This window comes from Arthrobotrys flagrans (genome assembly GCF_004000055.1).
Source record: "Arthrobotrys flagrans strain CBS H-5679 chromosome Unknown unitig_9, whole genome shotgun sequence".
Taxonomy (NCBI): Eukaryota; Fungi; Ascomycota; class Orbiliomycetes; order Orbiliales; family Orbiliaceae; genus Arthrobotrys; species Arthrobotrys flagrans.
In genome coordinates, this window is record NW_027137551.1 from 1,163,356 (window position 1) to 1,182,001 (window position 18,646).

Below are 18,646 nucleotides of genomic sequence, written 5' to 3' on the forward strand. Positions count from 1 at the left end.
TCAGGTATTCTCCGCATACTTCCTGCGTATAGCTGATGGGGCAGTACTTTTGCTGCTTGGCTCCCAGAGCCTACATGTTCACTTCCTCACACTATTTCTGGGATGAAATCTTTAATTAACTTTAGCAGTCAAATATCTAGCTATCCCTTAGAACCCTTAGCTATTGTATAAATAAATAAGATAGTATTTAATTAATTGATCCAGAGCTAGAAAGATATTAGCTGGCCTTTTAAGAACAAGGTTTTTGCCATGCGACAGTTTGAGGTTCGCCGTTAGACCACGTTGGAAAAAAACGCTGGAACCATCGGGTACACACTCGATTCCTCAAACTCTATATGAACGGATTTTGGAGTCGAACCCGGCCCTGTCTGGCCGTCTCGTTACGAATCTTAATAATAATCTTATATATATAAAATAATACTTCATATGAGTGATAAATAATCGCTTGATCACTTTACTCGTATATACAACCATACGAGCAAGGCAATCATACTTATTTGATTGCATCAAGTTAATATATAATCATACAATCAAGTCACATAATACATAAGATATGCCTAAAGAAGATAGATACTAGAATAGGTAAGCATGCTTTATAATAATAGATACTAATTATCAACTACCATACGCTAATCACAATTGCCATGAAGCGGAAACAATGAACTACACCGTCGTAGTAAACTGCGCCGTCTGGGGAGGTGCTCTGGCATATTATTTCGTCGATGCGAGAAAATGGTTTACGGGGCCTAAGATGCGAAACGGTTGACGGAAGAGCATGAGAGGGGGAAGGTGGAGGATCAGTCGTTGGATGCGAAGAGGGATTCGATTTCTGGCGGGAAGAAGGATTTAGAGGGTACAGGTGGGTCTCGGAGAATGGAGATGTATAAAGGGCTGTGAGGGAGTATAATAGAGCTCGGAGGGTGCGATTGTCTCGTAATATCTATCGAGCTTACACATTTGAACGTCAGGTTTAATAAAGTCTGAATATTAAGGTGGACACTTAGAAATAACTTATATACAAAGGAATATTAACCCCACATTATTATATCCCCCATCCCCCCTAAATTGCTTAATCAAACCACTCGTTAACCAACGGATCATACGTCTCGTTCCCATACGCCGACCCCCCGTACTTCAAATACCCCTTCACGTACGGCCGTTCGACCTCCGCCTTAATCTCCGTCGGCCGTCCAAACATCCAAACCGTCTGCATCCCCATGACCATATGCTGCAAAATATGACAATGCATCATCCACACCCCCGGATACTTCACATGAACCCTCCACGCCCTCCACCCAGCCGATGTGTACGGCACCCCATCCTTCGCATATCTATGCACCATGGTCGTATCCCTCAACACGGGGAAATAATTATTCTTCACCATATACTCATCGTTCCTTCTTGCATCATAACTTCCATTCCCCGATCCGAGGTCCCAGAAATGGCCGCCATGGGCGTGGAAAGGGTGGAAATCCCAGGTTCCGCTGGGACCGTTGTTATTATGCCAAACTATATCTATTACCTCCCCGATTCTGGCGGGGAATATCATTGTTTCCGGGTCGTATGTGTTATTTCTTATCGCACTATCGAAGTTGGGGATTGTCCGTTCGCCGCGGTTGTAGACGTCGACCAGGTATGGGGTTTTTACTTTATGTTCTTGCCAGATTAGACCGTTTTGGGCCCATTCTACCGTGTGAGATTTTACTTGGTATGCGGTGATGTGGATCGTACGGGTGACGGAGTGGGTTGGGGGGAGTTGTTCGGTATAGTGGGAGTGGCAGGGTTGAAGGGCGTATTCTAACCAATCCGTGACGTTTTGGGGGAGAGAAAGGGGTTTCGCGGATGGAAGGGTATGGGGGAGCCTAAAGGGTCGAGCGTGTCCATGACGAAGGGGGACATCGTAGACTAAAAGAGCGTAACCGGTGACACTGCCTGGACGTTCACGGTTTTCGAATTGAATCCAGTAATGCGTTCTACCGGAGGCGAGGACTTCGTGAAGAGGCTTGGCTTTGAAAAGAGTGCTGAAACGCTGACCTGAGGCGATTTGAATGTGGGAGGTGGTGTAGGGTTGGGTGTATCGACCGTCTGCTTCGATTATGGTCATTTCTGGGTGGGATTCTATGCCCATTGTGACGAATGATAGCGCGGTGGCACCGATGAACCTGAAGCGATACGTTCGCCCTGGCTTCACCCTGATTATTTCCGGGGCGCATGAGGACCATTCTCTAGTTTCCCTCGCAGCTTTGGTACCCGATTTCCCATTGAGGAGGAGGGCATTCGTTTCACCGCTCCAGACAAACTTTCCGGTCGGCTTCGAAAGAAGACCGTTGGTGATCGTATCATCTGTTTTATTAAAGTAATCTGCGAATTGGAAGATCCGGTCCGCATGGTATTGATACGGCGGCGGACGGGCGTCTTCAACGATCAAAGCCCCAACAGCTGTAACGGCTTGGAATCCTACATGCGAGTGGTAGAAATACGTTCCTGCGTCACCGATGTCCGGACGAACCTCGTAGTCGAAGAAATGACCGGGTGGGATGGGCCATTGGCTTACGAGAGGAGCGCCGTCCGAGAACGGAGCTGTACGTTGGGTGAGGCCGTGCCAGTGCTGTAATTCAAATCAGTTCGGGATCGATTCTTTTACAAGTATGAATTAATTGTGAATTTGGTTAAATACTTACAACCGTCAATTCAGCATCCAGCATATCATTATAAACCCTAACCCACGTAGTCCTCCCCTCTCTAAACCGCAATGTAGGTCCGGGACTCGTTCCGTTCAATAATACCGAATATCTCATCTCACAGGCAATTGGTGTATCCCGCGCCGTCCCGCGCAGGACATAATCCGGCACGAATCCCTTTCCATGGTATGCTAATTTCGCATGAGTCGATATCGCAAAGGCACCGAAGAGAGCGCAGATATATAACGAAAGACGGGAAGGAAAGTCGAATGCAACCATTCTTATGAAAATAAAAAACAAAACGAAGGAATAGTAGACGTATAAATGAATGCAATGGCCTATGAAGCCTAAGGAAGGAAACCAGAATAAAAGCTTCCTCTCATAGCACGCCGGGACATCTAAATATTTAAAACTTTTGCGATAGCCCTGGATTGACCCCCCTTCCTAACATTAACCAAACACCGCCCTTGCGTATGCATAGCCTAGCCCTGCATTCTCGAGTCGAGTCCCAGGCGCAAGCTTCCAAGCATCACCCGATATCCCCTTCGCTCACAGAAAGGCAGGAACGAAAAATAATAAAAAGAAGCAGCCGAGTTCGAGGAAAGTCAACCAAAGATACCCATGTCCATACAGTTTCATTTTGCCAAATCATTTAGTACTTGGGAGGGGAAGAATAATACTAGGATGATTTCCTTTTAGTATTGAAGGACATAGCTGCCCGATTAGGCGGCTAGCCGACGGTGAACATCTGGGCAATGCAAGCGCCAGATTCCGAAAACCGGTGGGGATTTACATGTGCGTAAGACTTTCTGATGAAGCTTTGAGCAAGGGTATGCGATACATAATTACATATTGCATACTTATGTACTTAGAATTGAATGGACTGATATCATGGTGAACTGAGGCACAGCGACTGTTGTAACGTTGGGGATTGAGCTCTTCGTGATTACTTTAGTGAAAGGGAAGTTGAGAAAGATTTGAAGTGATACCGCATGATAATGATACTTGCGAAAAACCCACTGCCTAGCGGTTAGCGACTAGGAGTCGTATCAGCGGTATGTATCCTGGCTTTTCTGCAAGTTCCCCGGTTTAAATTTCCAGTTGATATTTTTTCACAATGTCCCCGCGGCATGCGGCATGGCTTCTTCATGACTCCATCCAATTGCTCAGAAAGATTGCGTTGCCCGTGTTGTGTTACAGTACAAGGGTATTCCAAAATAGGAAAGTTTTCCCCTCTCCAAAAAACAAAAAAAAAAAATTTCGATGCGGAAAAAAATCTTTGGGTCGACCAACCCAATATCGCGACGAAGCCCAATCCACTCCACGCCCATCCCATCCCATCAAGCGTCACCCACCCCATCGACCACCCTCAATTGACCGTACTCCACAATCCTATCACAATGGCCAAAGACTCCATCAAAGACGCTTCCAAAAAGCGTAAGCGCGATGGCTCAAAATCCCCATCACCACTGGCCGACCCATCGTCTTCAAAAGTAACCAAGTCAAAATCCGACAAGAAGGAAAAGAAGGAAAAGAAGGATAAATCTGAGAAGAAAGAGAAGAAGGATAAATCCGAGAAGAAGGAAAAGAAGGAGAAGAAGGAGAAGGTTAAGAAGGAGAAGGGCGAGGATGTTGAGGCTGCGGATACTTCGATGGTTGATGTTGATGAGGATGTCGATGCTAAAGTTGAGGATGTTAAGATGGAGGTTGATGTAGTGGGTGACTCGCCGGTTCTTTCGGCAGCTCTGGTGGCTTTTGCAAAGCCATTGGCCGAGGGGAAGTTATCGAAAAAGGTCCTGAAGACTACAAAGAAGGGTATGTGCAACTTTTATCCGAGTCTAGATATCAAGACCCACGCCTGTATCTGCAAGGAAAACCGGATCTGCTAACGAGGCTTGAATATATCTAGCTGCCAAAACAAAGGCCCTCAAGCGTGGCGTCAAAGAAGTTGTCAAGGCTCTCCGCAAATCCCCCAACTACTCGACATCTTCCAAGCCAGACCCCAAGACCCTGCCACTCCTCATCCTTGCAGCAGATATCTCTCCTCCCGATGTCATCTCCCATTTACCGGTTCTTGCCGAAGACCATGGAATCCCCTATATTTTTGTCACCAGCCGTGCAGAACTCGGGGCCGCCGGAGCAACAAAGAGACCGACAAGCGTGGTTATGATTACTCCTGAAAGTGCCGGGAAGAAGAAGTCGAAGAAGGAAAAGAAGGGTGAGGATGGAGAGAAAGACAAGGGATTGGAGAAGATCAAGGAAGATGAGGAGGAGTTTAGGAGTAGCTATAAGGATTTGATCAAGGAAGTCGTTGGGATTACAAAGGCTTTAGAAGTTTAAATCCATTGACTGGCTTGTCTGATGCATGGGAGGTGGGAAGTGATCCTGAAATTCCCATGATATCAGGGATTGATTCGGATCCACGATTCCTTTGGATCCGAGACCGCACTCGATATATAAATCTTGATGCAACAGCTCATTCACCAAACCTCCCGTTTCTCGCTCATCACACTGTCCGCTTTCTGCTTTCGTTTCGGTACCGGGGTTCTTTTAGTTACTTTGCTCTTCACGATTGTATGTACATGTACAATAATTGCGACGGTTTCCCTTTTTCATCATTTTGATATCGATATCATGCTATTCCAATTTTACCAGTGCCATAAAAACGCCTAGGATCCAAAAACACCCAAAGCAGTACCAATCTAAGATATCTATACCTATCACGTTGGTTAATCGAACGGTAACCGCCCGATACTTCTCAACCCCCCCTTCTCACCGGCCTCTCTCGCTGCAATCGCCGTCGGTACCTTAATTCCACAGCACTCCCCCCAGCTACTGTGCACATGCCTCATCCCCTCTCTATCCAACTTTTCCATCAACCCCTTAACTTCCTCCGCCGTTTTCCCGGCCGTTCCACCCTCCCCTTCCTCCCCAACACTTTCCAACTCCCTCATCTCCTCCTCTTCCTTCCCCATATCCTCCACAGCGCTTAGTATCCCTCCGAACAAAAAATGTTGCATAACCGGCAGCTTCCCCACGACTTCCTTCTCCCACATTTTCACCATACCAACGTTGACTTTTCCCCAGCTTTTAGCACTCGAAATATCGTCTAACATCGGAGAATGCCATCTCAGATTCGCCGTTGTTTTTATGGAGTTTATAAACCGGATGCAGTCGAGGTACATATACTCCGAACTCAACTCTTCGAGAATATCAGCGTTGTGGATAGATATAGGACGAAGGTAAGGATGATGGAAGAGTTGTGAGGAACCGAAGACGAAAGGGAGGAATTGGTAATCGTCGAGACCCCAGACGCCGTGGGAGCCTGCGGGTTCGAGATAGTATTCTTGTTGGATGTGACGCATCAGGGTCAAGTAGGTTGGGAAGATGTGGAGGGGGATCGAGGGGAGGGATGTGGAGGGGAGGTGGGAGAGTTGGTGGAGACAGAGGAGCCAGCAGATGAAGTTTAGTTCGTGGCCGGAGCCGTAGTCGATTCTGGTACGGTTGCCGAAGGATTCGAGGAGGTAGGTTGAGAGTTCGGTTATGGCGCCGGGGGGGAGGGATAGGTTCATGGATTGGTGGATGGTTTCACTATTCTACATTCGATATTATACCGTGTCAGCAGTCTTGGTTTCTGCGGAGTGATATTGGCTACAAACCAACCTTCTCCAAAGCATCATAAAAATCCCTAAACCCCTGATTTCCAAACCTACTACCTCCGTTATCCACCCGCGGATTCTCCTTCACCAGCTTCTCCACTGTTTTCAAAACATCCAGGATGGCCTTGACAGCAGGTGTCTCGTCCTCATAGCTCAAGCTACTCTTCAATGACCTATCGATACAAGCCTCGTTTAACGATAACACGAAGTTGATGAGTAAGCTATAAGCAGGGGAGGCATGGAATAGCTCTAAATCGGTAGGAGTTACGATTCGTCGGATTGGAGTTGTGAATGATAGTGTTGATGGGGAGGGAACCGTGAGAGGTCCTGTGGGTTTGGGAGGGACAGCTGGGGTACGGTCTTGTCGCGGCTTTCGGGGTGTCGGTAGTTTGAGGGGAGCCGAGGTTGGGGGCTGTGGTTCGACCATTGTGATTTTTATAGATGTATCGGTATTCCGGTCGGTGAAGTTGTTCAAGTCGTGGATCGCGAAGGTCAGTTCGCATTAAATACACCCCGCGAACTACCAAATCCAACAACCAAATTACCCAATCAGGAAATAACAGCCAAATACAGTAATTCTCACCGCCATCCCAACTTTTTCTCCATTCTCCATATCCAAGCTGCTCCACCCGGCTTCCCTCCTTCAACCTCAACTTCCACACCTCTCCTCACCAACCCACCATGACCTCCTCCCCCTTAACCCCCGAAATCTCCCTCAACCCCCTCCCCCAATCCGACGGTTCCTGCCAATACACCTGTCCGACCTCCCGCACCACAATCCTAACCTCGGTCAACGGACCCCTCGAAGTCCGTCCCAAAGACGAGTTACCAAACCATGCCACCATCGAAGTAATCGTGAAACCCGGTATCGGGGTCGCAGGTACTCCCTCCTCCTTCTGACAAAAAAAAAGGGTATATAAAACTAACGTTATTTTTCGTGGTTCAACTAGGTGTCCGCGAAACCCGTCTCTCATCTTTAATCCACTCCACCCTCCAATCCCTCATCCTGACCAACCACCACCCACGCACGTTGATCCAAATCGTCGCACAGATAGTCCAAGCTGAAGACCATACTTCCCTCCCGTTGCTCCTCACCCCGTTGATAAACTGTACGATCTTAAGCCTTTTGATCGCCGGCATTCCGATGAGAACCGTCGGATGGAGCGTACACCTAGCTATTTTACAGGGTCCCGCCGGCGGGAAGGGTATTAAGAGCACCGAAGGACAGGTGCTCAAGTTGCAAAAAAGCGGTGATGATGATAAGATGGAGACGGATGAAGAGGGCGAACAGATCGTGGTTAGGAATCCGAATAGTGAGGTTTTGGGTCTGGCCAAGAGCAGTCATACGCTTACGTTCTCAAAGGAGGGGGAAGTATTGTTGATTGAATCTTTGGAGTGCTCGCAGGGGAGCGGTGGGAAGAGTGCGGATGGGCAAGGGTGGGATATTACCGACTTCTTGAAGCTGGCGGGGGAAGGGAGGAGGATATGCTGTGAAGAAGGGGTGGAGATTATTAGGGAGGCTCTAGCGGATAGGAAAGTCTTTTGATCTCAATTTTAAAATTTATGGATAGTGTACGATATATAGAAGGGGGATCTTTAACAAGATTTGGGATAGATCAAAAGCATGCATGTTATAATCATAGTTTACGGAGTTATGGAGAATCCGCCAATGCCATCGATATGACTTCCTTTTGGAAAATTTAATCTCATTTCTTTGCTTTTATCTATTCATTAAAAGTCGTAACGTAATCCCGTCGAAACGTTTCCTTCATGATACGTTCCATAAGCAGGGTTCGAGTAAAAGCAGGGAACCTAAAACAGCTCCTAATGCCCGCCGTATCGCAGAATACATGGGAAAAAAAATAAAATAAGCAAATGGCAAATAAATAATCCACTAAATGCATCTAAGCCAACTTCTTCCTGGCAAAAGTGGGGAGGATGAAGCTAGCCTCGTGGATCTTGGCGTTGTAGTAACGGCACAGCTTCTCCTCTTCCTCCTCAGACCACCTCCTCAATGGCTTAGTAACATCCCTGGTAGCGTCCTTGCAGCAGACCATGAATCCAATCTGGCCCGATGGGTAGGTGGGGATGGTGGTGTAGGCGTACTCGGCAACGGGGAAAGTCTTGCGGCAGTCCTGCTTGAGTCTCTGGATGAGGTCGATGTGGAGCCATTGGTTCTCGGCTATAACGAAGGAAAGAAAAAGTTAGCGAATCCGGTTCTTGTTCAAAAGGTCATCCTCCGGGGAGAACTAGCTGGAGACGAGATGGAGAGTGTTATAGAGTTTCAAAACTGAGGAAGAGCTGTAGGTCAGAAAAGCGGATTGGCTGATGGAAAACCCGACCCGACGTCGAAGGCGTTCCCTTTTTTTCAAGAAAAAACAACATCGACTGGCATCGATGAGGCCATCACTACAAGACGGGTTTTCTCGAACCGAATCCAGCTTTTCCCAGCATAATCCCCCTTTGTTGAGACTTTTTTGTCCCTTCTCTTTTCTCTTTTTCTTGGTCTCAGAATCTTTCTTTCGATCTTTCTTTTTGACCGCCTTCAGCAGTTACAGGAAGGATACGGGGATACAAATGGTCCTTAGAAAATGGGAAACGGACAACCTTGAGTCGTGATGACCCCTCCTTCCTATAGAAGCGACAGTTTTTAGCAATCAATCCGTTCACTAGAAGTTTGAAATATATCTTACTCTCAACGCTCCCTCCAAAAGCTCGAAGTATGGGAGCTGGAAAAGGCTCTCCGCGGGACCATCCGGGTCGCTGGAATCAGTGATGATGACATCGAAAGTGTTCTTGTAGTCGGCCAAGAACTTGAACCCATCGCCGATGTGAGTCTTGACCTTGGGGTGCTGGTAGCTGACCGACATATCGGGGAGGTATTGCTTGGAGACACGAATGACGGCTTCGTCGATGTCGCAGAGGATGGCCTCTTCAACACATTCGTGCTTGATGACCTCACGGAGGACACCGCCGTCTCCACCGCCGATGACGAGAACCTTCTTTGGTTCCGGGTGAGAGTTCATGGCGAGGTGAGTGATCATCTCTTGGTAGGAGAACTCGTCACGTTCGGTGCACTGGATGACATTGTCGAGGACGAGGACATTGCCATAGTCGGTGGATTTGAAGACGAGAACCTGAAGGATTCAATTGGTATTCGTTAAAAGAATACTCAAGAAGCGAAGTAGAGATGCAATTGGCCTCATACGTCCTGGTAGAGAGACTTCTCGTGGTGGAGAATCTTCTCGACTTTGAGGGTCATGGCCTGGCCACGCCACATCTCATTGATTTCACGGAACCATCTGCAAAAAAAATCAATCGGTCGCTCTGAAAGATCCGAAGAATTGTTCCTAGCGGTAGCAAAGGAGTATATACCCGTCTGTTCGAGAATTGAAAGGTTAGCATGTGGTGTTTGTGTTGATAAGGTGGGTTGGTGGGGCCATACCGACGATGGTGGGGTGAGTCAATTCTTCAGACATTTTGAATGAATGTGTGATAGATGCAAGTTGCCTTCGAAAGGATTGAAGAGGCGGTAGAAGGTATCTAGGCTAGCTGGAGGGTTAGCTGAAATTGGTCTTGAAGCTGAAGCTATCATCGCGACAAAGCATGGTCGGGTGGATGGCCCCATCTACATCTATGCCGATAACCACACTGTAAAGTGCCGAAGCTCCAAGGAGATTCTCATAGAACCGAGATAAAGAACATACCTTAAACAATCGATTCCCAGCGTGGCCAAAGGACGAAAGCAGAGGACGGAGAATGTTGGTGAGATGGAGAGAAGAAGGACGTTGTTGGTGAGAAGGAAGAATCAGAGTTTTGTGCGAGATTTTCTCCGGTTGCACCGTTAACTATTCCCAAGCAATCAGGCTGCCGACAAGCGCTTTAGTTCCTTCTCCGTCGTACAGCTTCGAACAAACAAAAAAAATTTAGAGAAAAAATTGGGGAAAAATTTTTTTTAAAAATCCAAAGAATGGAGAAAAACAAATTCTGTTACCCGAAAAGGCTCTGTCGGTGCTGCGGGTACTGACGTATGAGGTATTTCTGCAGGTTCATCCGATGCCCTGTGGAGCTCTGCCCTGCCCATTCGCTGGGTCTCGGATGCGCCTTCCTTTCTCAACGCGCCTTTTTTGAAAATGCAACAGTCAACGATTTCCGGGGTGTCTTTGGGGTGACTATGGTTCATAGCACAATGAAAGCGCGGGATGTCAAGTTCACTTGGTATATATAATATACACCATCTCGATTATAGATACAGTTGGTAGAAAGCCAATATTAATACTATACATGTCAATCCTTCATGATCAGATAAGGACCTCCCTTCCAATGCCCCTGCACATTCGCCAACTCCGCCACTCCCTCTTCAAACGCCTTCTTCCCAACCTCCAGCAGCTCAATCGCCGGTGTTCCATCACATAGCGTCGTAAACCTTTGTTGCAAACTAGGTCCTCCCATGCCTGCTCCGTAGCATGAAGGATCATATGGGATCCTCAGTTTTACCCTTTTCATCTTTTGCCGCTTCTCAACCGGTGTCTGCATCAATCCCTCTTCTTCCCCTTGGTGGAATAAGGATAGGTTTTGGAAGCTGAATAGTGGTGGTGGTAGCATGCCCGTTCTTACGAAACCCCGTGCGTCAATAGTTGTATCGGTCGGAGGCGTCGGAATGTCTATTACTCTCGTCGGTGGTAGGTCTGGCGACTCGGGCGGTGTTGGTAACCCGCCGGTCATGGCCCCGCTTCCGGTAGACTTAGGAAACAATATTTCTTTACAAATCTTGTTGGTGTATATATCCAAAATTTGCAAGTTGTTGCAATAGTCTCGAATAACGGGACAGAGATGTTCGCCGTCCGAAAAGCGGTAGAGTTCGTGTTCGTGTTCCGCGTCGTGTTCGGGACGATGCCCTTCATGCACCCGTTTTTTTAGAACTTCGAGGGATAGATATTGTAGTCTCCCACCGTATTCTGTGAGTAGTTTCCGAGTTCCGGAAAGTGTGACGCCGGCACAGTTCTTTACTGTTAAAGCTGTCGACTTGTTTGCTGTCCTCATGAGGCTGTAAAGCAAATTGTCGTTGAATTTTGAGACATTGGTGACTTCGAGATTTACTAGGTCGCCAAAATCTCCCCGATATGGGTGGAGCACACTTTTCGATTCCATCGTGTCCGTAGAGGTCGATGTTCCATCAACCGTCAGACTCTGTAACCCCCTTAGCTTCCCCAGTTTATAGAGAAGCCCCGTGATCTCACCGCCGTACTCAGCCCTGCCGTTCCTAACACTAACTCCATGCAAATGTTTCAATCCCTGTCTTCCAACAATAGCACAAGCCAATGCGTTTATCGCCCCAGGAAAGTCCATCGTCAGGGCATTCAGGTTCGGCATCAACTCCACCGCCCTCCTCATTAAAACATCCAAGTTCTTGTCTCGAGGGCACTGTTCAGACACCTTCACAACCCCGCCGTATGCCTCCCATCTCACCACAACCCTTCGTACGTATCTTCCAACCATCTCCCCGATTCCTCCATCTTTAACGAATTCTTGAAGCTGAGTAGGGCTTTTGATGGTGATGCTTTCGAAGATGTAGGGTGTAGATATTGTTCGAAGAGATTTTGAAGTGAAGGAAAGGGTTTGGAGGGCCGATTTGGAGGGTGAGGTTCTAGTTGTGGAATGCAGAGGTGAGATGACGGTTTTTACGGTTCGGTGAGGGAGGTAGGAGAATATTGTGAGAAATAATTCGGGCGGGAGGCTGGTGAGGGTGGTTCTTGGAGCAGCCATTCCGCCGTGGATTCCTTGAACTTCAGTCGCGAATCGCAGTTTGGATGATATTTCGACAAAATAAAATTCGAAAACCGGAGACGTCTTGGAAATTAAACAGCGAAAATGCGGGGAATCCTATCCCTTTGATGAAACACCCGTCCACCTGTTCAAAAATATCCAACGTCGTAGATACGTTCTATGATTGGTACTCCTCTGCGGCACTAATGATGTCGACCTCCCTTAAGCCGTGATCCGACTCCGCGTTGTGTTGTGCTACCAAAGAATGTCTCTTGTTACGTAAATTTCTACCAGAAACCATGCAAGCCTCAGAACCTCGACGTCACCTCAAGACTTGGAGGGAAACTACTGGCAGGTGGGGGCTGGTATATGATGATTGTGATATAAAAATGGTAGTTTTGGAGGGGTTTCAATGATTGGAATAAAGATCAGAGGAGAAAGACCCGAAAAGATCTTTGAGGATACTGGCAGTAGTAGATTTTCGTCTTCACCAGCGAACGAGCAAGATATGGTGCAATATATATCGCTACTGCTCTTCGGCCACGCGGACTCTGACCGTCCCCTCCGTGGATTCTAACGCCGAATGAACATGAAAATTTTCCAGAATGGCTTTTCTGGATCCCCTTATAATTGCCAGTTAGATTACCACCCATGCTAGCTACGGGTACGGGGAGCTCAATTGAAAAAAAATCCGTCTTAGACAAAAGCTACTAGCCAGCTAGGGGGCGTTGACCTTCGCCGTCCACTACTTTTGGCAAATGAAATTCGCAGGCGAAGGGGAAAAAAAAAAGTTCTGTGTTACCAGCTGATGCTTAAGTTCTCTGTTCTCCACAATTACAATACGGCGCTAGACTGGTTTACTGGTTGGGATAGGGATATATTGACTTCGTGGAGCTAGGATGTTGGTCTAGAATTCATGAAGTCAATGCGAACTGCAGTCTGTTGTGCGAGGGCCGGGAAACGTCCGTCGACTGATTGGGTTATGGAGATGTGGGGATGCTGGATGAAGTTGGTTAGTTCGGACAAGGTTAGCCGTCATCCTGGACATAGGCCTATGTACGTTGTGAGCCTCCACTTGTATTTAATTGAGGGTTGTGACGTTCTGTGATCAGGTAATGCGATCGCGCGATTATGACATTGAGAACCGAAAGATTGGTTTACTCCTTCGCGAATTCGGAGTCTTAGGCGAGTTCCGCAACTTCAAGATACGAAGAGTAGCGGGTACGGCCACGGCAGGATAGTAATCAAATATATTCTTTCGAACGGATATTTGGATTCAAGAGGTACACGTACACGCACATACGGATACACACCGCTAGAAAACTGATTAGAACTAAGAGATTAATAAACTTAGTATGGTCTGACGGGTGTGAGTCTACTTAGTAGTGTACAGTAGTTTGAAACCCTCTACCGAAACCTGAATTCAGCCGACGACGCCTCTAACTCGAAATCCCAATAAGCGTGAATATACCGGTCACACGGCTGAAGATTAGCTGCTGGAGTTGTGGAGTTTTTCCGTTGGTTAGCATTATCTCCGCCTTAACCCCTTAAACTTCCTGTATTCATAGCTGCCGAATGCATGTTGGAAAATCCTACCAAATTCCAACCTACGGCCCTTCGAACGGACCAGCCTCGAACTTAAAAGGTTAATTCCAACCCATCTATGATTTTGTGGTCAGACCGCGAATCAGTATCTGCCAAGAAGGCGTTGAAAAGTTGATGGAGCCTCAATCGGGAAAGACCCTTCGAAAGATGCCTGTCGATTCTGGTAATATTCTAGTTAGCCGATAATCTTCAGTCTCGAAGCTCGTCAGATGGATATTAAGCCAGTTAAGCTTAGTTGCTATCCGTTTTATTATTCTTGGAAATGCATGCATATGTATTACCCTCACGGTCTCCACCCGTGTTAACAGCGCCTTCCTTCGAATCGATTACGCATGTATTCCTTTACAAAGAACTTTAAAAGCATGGTTGTCCGAGGTCGGTCCACTGAAGTGGGGCTTGGATGTAATACATCCAAACCTAAATAAAATGATAATGTCTTCAACCTGGATTTCGGTGGATTTGCGTTTATCTAGGCCAGGCGAACTAGCTATCCATGGGTCCAACTCAAACTCTGCCTCGAGCGCCTGGATTTGGCTTGAATCCAGGCGAACCGCGTTGAATTTGTTGTTGTTAATTATGGCCATTGACACATGCAAGTTTAATGGTAGAAAATCAGAGATGAATTCATGAGAACTTAAATGGTGTTGGGTAGGTAAAGATTGACTGCTCGGTCGAGATATGAGCAATATACTAGACAGCTGCGGCTGCAGCCAACTGCCGTTGAGCAGTCATCCACCATGGTCTGTTACTAGAATCGAACCCGGCTCAGACGATGTACCGGCATATACGGTATCGTGCCAATGCTGACCTCCCCTCCAGATCTGATCCAAACTGCATAAGTTGCGGGTTACTGCCAAGTTAACCGCATGCCTAGGGCAAAAATATTCGAGATCATCAATTACTAACACCTTAAAGCCAAGATATTTAAGCTTGGTTTTTACGAAAGACGGGACTGTGACTGAAATGAGGCTGAAAGAATTAAGAATGATGAAAGAATCGGCAACCTATATTTAGAGGTTTGCGGCTCCACATCTCAGCTTGGAAAACGGTCCATTCAGGGTTCGAAGGAGGCTGAGACAAAGATCGATCGACCATGCTGACAAACCTTTGCGGATATACCACACGGTGAGCTTTCCCCGCCACACATTTTGGTATTTTGCATTGGATCTATAGAAGTTTTTCTATTTCGCAAGATCAAAAGGTTTTATCTGTCAAAACTCGAAATCAATATCCAGACATGTGCCCATTGATAACGTTAATCGCGAATTGCGAAAGAAGGAAGCCCCGAACACCAATCGTTTCGAATTAACCTTTGTGTCACGGTAGCCTTCCAACCCGCCGTCCTCATGCCGTCGTGCCACATCGGTACGTGAACATTTACTTGAACAGTTACGATAAGATGACAGGCGCTTGGGCTCCTTGTTAGGATTTCTCACAAAACTGAGAAAGTATTCAGGGACCCTGCTCCGAGGCCCTGGTGCCCAACCCGTATGTATGACAGGATCCAAACAAACTTTTTACCGTCCCAACATGCATGCACAGGACTCCACTTTTTCATAGCATATCCTAGTAAATTTAGACCACTGAAAGGGAAGGCCACCGCGCCTCTATCCAACCCGCGACCTGCAGGAATTTGAGTGAGTTAGCGGTGTGCTTATACTTACATCCCGATCTGAGGAGCTTCATGCCTAAGCTACGTGGGGCAGGCTGCGAGGGGCTAACGATTAGAAACCGGTCAACTTGATTAACCCCCAAGGTTGAAAGAGTTGGTTGGTAGGTCTGGGTCTATACAGAGTAAGAATATTAAAGCGAATGGAATCCCCTTAGCAATGACTCGAAAATACAATTCTTTTTCATTTGTGAAATCGTAAGAGGGAGCGGTGTTTTATATTCTTCTGAGATTCGAATCATTTATATACAAATCTACTAGTTAGCTAGTTTAGATTGTGCGTGGGCGTCAAAGATGCTATTTTCAGGTTTCGTACGCGCCGTAATATGCGCACTCGGAATTTCTACCGCTCGAGCAATCTCCAATCCGGCTGGAACAGATCTTTCAGTATGGTCGAAGAATCCAGATCTGTCTCCCCGAGATGTGATGAGACTTATTGGCCGTTCACTATCAGAAGTTAGCCATCTGCAAAAGCGGGAAACGGTTTTTTCAAATACCACCTCCTTCGAACAAAGTTGGGATGGAGCGGTTCTTCTGAGCTTGGAAGAGTATGTTTCATACCCCCTTCCTAATACACAGGCATCTTATCACGACATCGGAATAAAAAGAACTAAATACATCCATTTGAATTCAGTACGACGACCTCACAAATTTCACCCAGCGCAGAAGTAGAACGTACCTACAAAGTCGAAGTCACCTGCACAACCTGCTACCTCAGAGCCCAAGTCCTCGCCGAACTCACCATCGACGGGCCCTTCAACATCAGCGAAACCTTCACCAACTTCACGGACCAAGTCGGCGCCGCCGTAGAAAATACAACCGACCAAGCAATCGACTACGTCAGAAACTATACCAGTGGTGTATTCCGAAATCTAGCGGATGGCTTCGATCTCGATGACTTTGACTTACCACCCCTCGACGTCGATTTTAACATCGACGTACCCGAGATTCCCGAGGTTACTTTGAGATTCCAGTTTGATGAGTTAGAGCTCTATGTAGAACTTAATACTGTGTTTGCGGCGGGGATCACCTATACGTTGAATTTGTTTGCTTCGAAGACACAGTTTGGGGTTCAGATTTCCCAGAGGCTGTTCTTTGGGGCTGTGGCTGTTGTCGATTTGATATTGAGTGCGGATGCAGAGATAAGTATTACTAGTGGATTTCATATTAGGATCGATGATGGGGCCGAGTTGAAACTCGGACTATTTGCGAAAGAGGTCGCAGAGGCTGATATGTAAGTCTTCTTGTACGCACAAGCGCAATATGTACATCGAACCGATTAAGCTAACCCCGTTTAATTCTCAACAGAGGCGGCCAATTCGAATTCCTCCCCGTGATAATAGAATCCGCCGGCGTCGCCCTCAAAGCCGTCTTGCGCATCACAATCCGCGCCGGCTTCGAAATCTCCACCCCCGAAATCTCAATCCTGGGCGTCAACGTCGCCGAAGTCCTAGACCTCAATGCCAGCGCGGGCGTCGAAGTCAGCGTCTGGACTCACATCGCAGAACTAACCACCAACGTCACCATAGTCCCAGCGGGAGACGAAATAGACGGATGTCAATTAAGAGTCGAAGAAGGCTATCAACTCGGTATCGGCGCTGCTGCTGGTGCTATGGTGGCTATTGCGGATCATACGTGGGGAGCTGCACCTAGTACTACCACTCCGATATATTTTACAGCGTTTACACAATGTGCTATTCAGAGTACGCCGGCTTCGGCTTCGTCGACGATTACTTCTTCGGCGAGTATCGCTGCGAGACAAGTTGGGGAGACGACGGAGAGTTTGACGACTACAACGATTAGTACTCAGGTTACGTACCGTGGGATTCAATGCATGGAATACGAACGGGTTGATTGCCCGGTATCGCTACAGAGGACTACGAAGACGGTGACGGAAATAACGCTTGTTACTTCCGTCCCATCCGGAGTCGAGGCGACGTTCCCGGCCACGATGCAGACGACAGGTGTGCAGCCTATATCGTTTGGTACGGGGGTGAAGAAACTCTTTGAGACTTCTGGTCCACCTACAGCGTACACTCCGACTCCAACCGCTGAATCAAGACTTGGCTTTTTGGAGGGCGACATCGGTGGCGTTGATAAACGGATTATCTTCGGCGTGAGCCTCGGTGGTGGTATCTTGGTACTATTAGCCATCATCGGTAGCATAATGTGAGTAAAATAACCTCTTCGTCGAGTTCGAGTATGCTACAGCAATGACTAACATTGAAACAGAGTCTGCTACCGACGAAAGAAATACTCAGCCGTCCCGCCACCGCCCGAAAACCAAATGACCTCTTATCGAAGTGATCACGAGCCTTACAAACCGGGCGTTGTCAAGTACGATTCAGATCAAACCGTATCTATAACTACGACTGAGATGCGGAGGGGCTCATGATGATTGCCACCTTTATATACGAATCCACGTTTATGATTTTCTTCGTTCATGGTTTCAAATGTCATAGCTCATGATTTGCGAATTTTTCCTCTCTCTGGTTAATTCAGGCGTTAGGATATTTAGATTTACTCCCCGATTATATTATATACCAATGTCATTCCGTTAAGTATCGGTTAATGCTTTTGAGAAACCTGTGGTGATAGTCGACCGGTTCACCGAGAAAAGAAAACCAATGCAAGGCGGACGGCAGGCAAAATACGCAGCTTATAGGTCCTCGCATCAAAATACTACCACACAGCCAAAGTAGAAAAAGTTCATTCACCGCAAGAAATGCTAGTATCGTACAATTACAAAGATATTCTTATAGAATAGAAGATACCATCCATTCAACAGCCGCTTTTTAAAACCAAGATATAAATATACAAGGATTCGGCTGCCAACAAAAGAAAGAAAGAAAAGTACATGACGCTATGCTAAAGTCATAGAAGTCATTACAAAAGAGATGCGGGAGTGAGAACAATAAACTATGCTCCGTACTGATGAAGAATGAGATGCTTTGGAGAGAGAAAAAGTAAAAGAAAAAAACACACAGTGGAAAATAATAATAAGACATAGAATAGAAGACGCGAGAAAAACGATATCAGATAGAAAAGAAGCACAAAGTTAAGGTTAGGTAAATTGGTATTGGGGGTTCGAAACTATCCAGCAAAAACTAAGCGTTTATCGCCGCTTACGATCCCAATCCTTGGTTGTCGTTAGTGTTCTGGTAATAAAGTACGAAAAAGAGGCAGAGAAGCGAAACATAAAAAGCAAATGATCATAAGTGTCATCGTAAACGTCGTTAAAGGGTTGCCCTCAAGCTACCAGCAGC

At 46.9% G+C, this 18,646-nt stretch overlaps 8 protein-coding genes across 8 annotated transcripts; 3 read left to right on the top strand and 5 right to left on the bottom strand.

Annotated features, from left to right (window-relative positions):
- Positions 1-1,069: 1,069 nt before the first annotated feature.
- DFL_005702 (uncharacterized protein) lies at positions 1,070-2,960 on the bottom strand (the record flags this gene model as incomplete). The annotated part of the gene is made up of 2 exons (XM_067635000.1): positions 1,070-2,608; positions 2,682-2,960. The coding sequence occupies 2 exons, from the start codon at positions 2,958-2,960 to the stop codon at positions 1,070-1,072; spliced, it is 1,818 nt and encodes a 605-aa protein (XP_067489474.1).
- Positions 2,961-4,081: 1,121 nt separating this feature from the next.
- On the top strand, positions 4,082-5,021 carry DFL_005703 (uncharacterized protein; the record flags this gene model as incomplete). Its single annotated transcript, XM_067635001.1, has 2 exons — positions 4,082-4,496; positions 4,591-5,021. 2 exons carry the CDS (start codon positions 4,082-4,084, stop codon positions 5,019-5,021), a joined length of 846 nt encoding a protein of 281 aa, XP_067489475.1.
- A 389-nt stretch (positions 5,022-5,410) lies between these two features.
- Positions 5,411-6,767, bottom strand: DFL_005704 (uncharacterized protein; the record flags this gene model as incomplete). The annotated part of the gene is made up of 2 exons (XM_067635002.1): positions 5,411-6,277; positions 6,345-6,767. 2 exons carry the CDS (start codon positions 6,765-6,767, stop codon positions 5,411-5,413), a joined length of 1,290 nt encoding a protein of 429 aa, XP_067489476.1.
- A 254-nt stretch (positions 6,768-7,021) lies between these two features.
- DFL_005705 (uncharacterized protein) lies at positions 7,022-7,886 on the top strand (the record flags this gene model as incomplete). Its single annotated transcript, XM_067635003.1, has 2 exons — positions 7,022-7,220; positions 7,291-7,886. The coding sequence occupies 2 exons, from the start codon at positions 7,022-7,024 to the stop codon at positions 7,884-7,886; spliced, it is 795 nt and encodes a 264-aa protein (XP_067489477.1).
- Positions 7,887-8,244: 358 nt separating this feature from the next.
- DFL_005706 (uncharacterized protein) lies at positions 8,245-9,602 on the bottom strand (the record flags this gene model as incomplete). The annotated part of the gene is made up of 4 exons (XM_067635004.1): positions 8,245-8,522; positions 8,948-8,972; positions 9,034-9,477; positions 9,549-9,602. The coding sequence occupies 4 exons, from the start codon at positions 9,600-9,602 to the stop codon at positions 8,245-8,247; spliced, it is 801 nt and encodes a 266-aa protein (XP_067489478.1).
- Positions 9,603-9,690: 88 nt separating this feature from the next.
- DFL_005707 (uncharacterized protein) lies at positions 9,691-10,523 on the bottom strand (the record flags this gene model as incomplete). Its single annotated transcript, XM_067635005.1, has 4 exons — positions 9,691-9,719; positions 9,786-9,888; positions 10,048-10,188; positions 10,335-10,523. 4 exons carry the CDS (start codon positions 10,521-10,523, stop codon positions 9,691-9,693), a joined length of 462 nt encoding a protein of 153 aa, XP_067489479.1.
- Positions 10,524-10,627: 104 nt separating this feature from the next.
- Positions 10,628-12,106, bottom strand: DFL_005708 (uncharacterized protein; the record flags this gene model as incomplete). Its single annotated transcript, XM_067635006.1, has 1 exon — positions 10,628-12,106. The coding sequence occupies one exon, from the start codon at positions 12,104-12,106 to the stop codon at positions 10,628-10,630; it is 1,479 nt and encodes a 492-aa protein (XP_067489480.1).
- A 3,568-nt stretch (positions 12,107-15,674) lies between these two features.
- DFL_005709 (uncharacterized protein) lies at positions 15,675-17,775 on the top strand (the record flags this gene model as incomplete). Its single annotated transcript, XM_067635007.1, has 4 exons — positions 15,675-15,928; positions 16,015-16,614; positions 16,689-17,549; positions 17,613-17,775. 4 exons carry the CDS (start codon positions 15,675-15,677, stop codon positions 17,773-17,775), a joined length of 1,878 nt encoding a protein of 625 aa, XP_067489481.1.
- Positions 17,776-18,646: the final 871 nt, after the last annotated feature.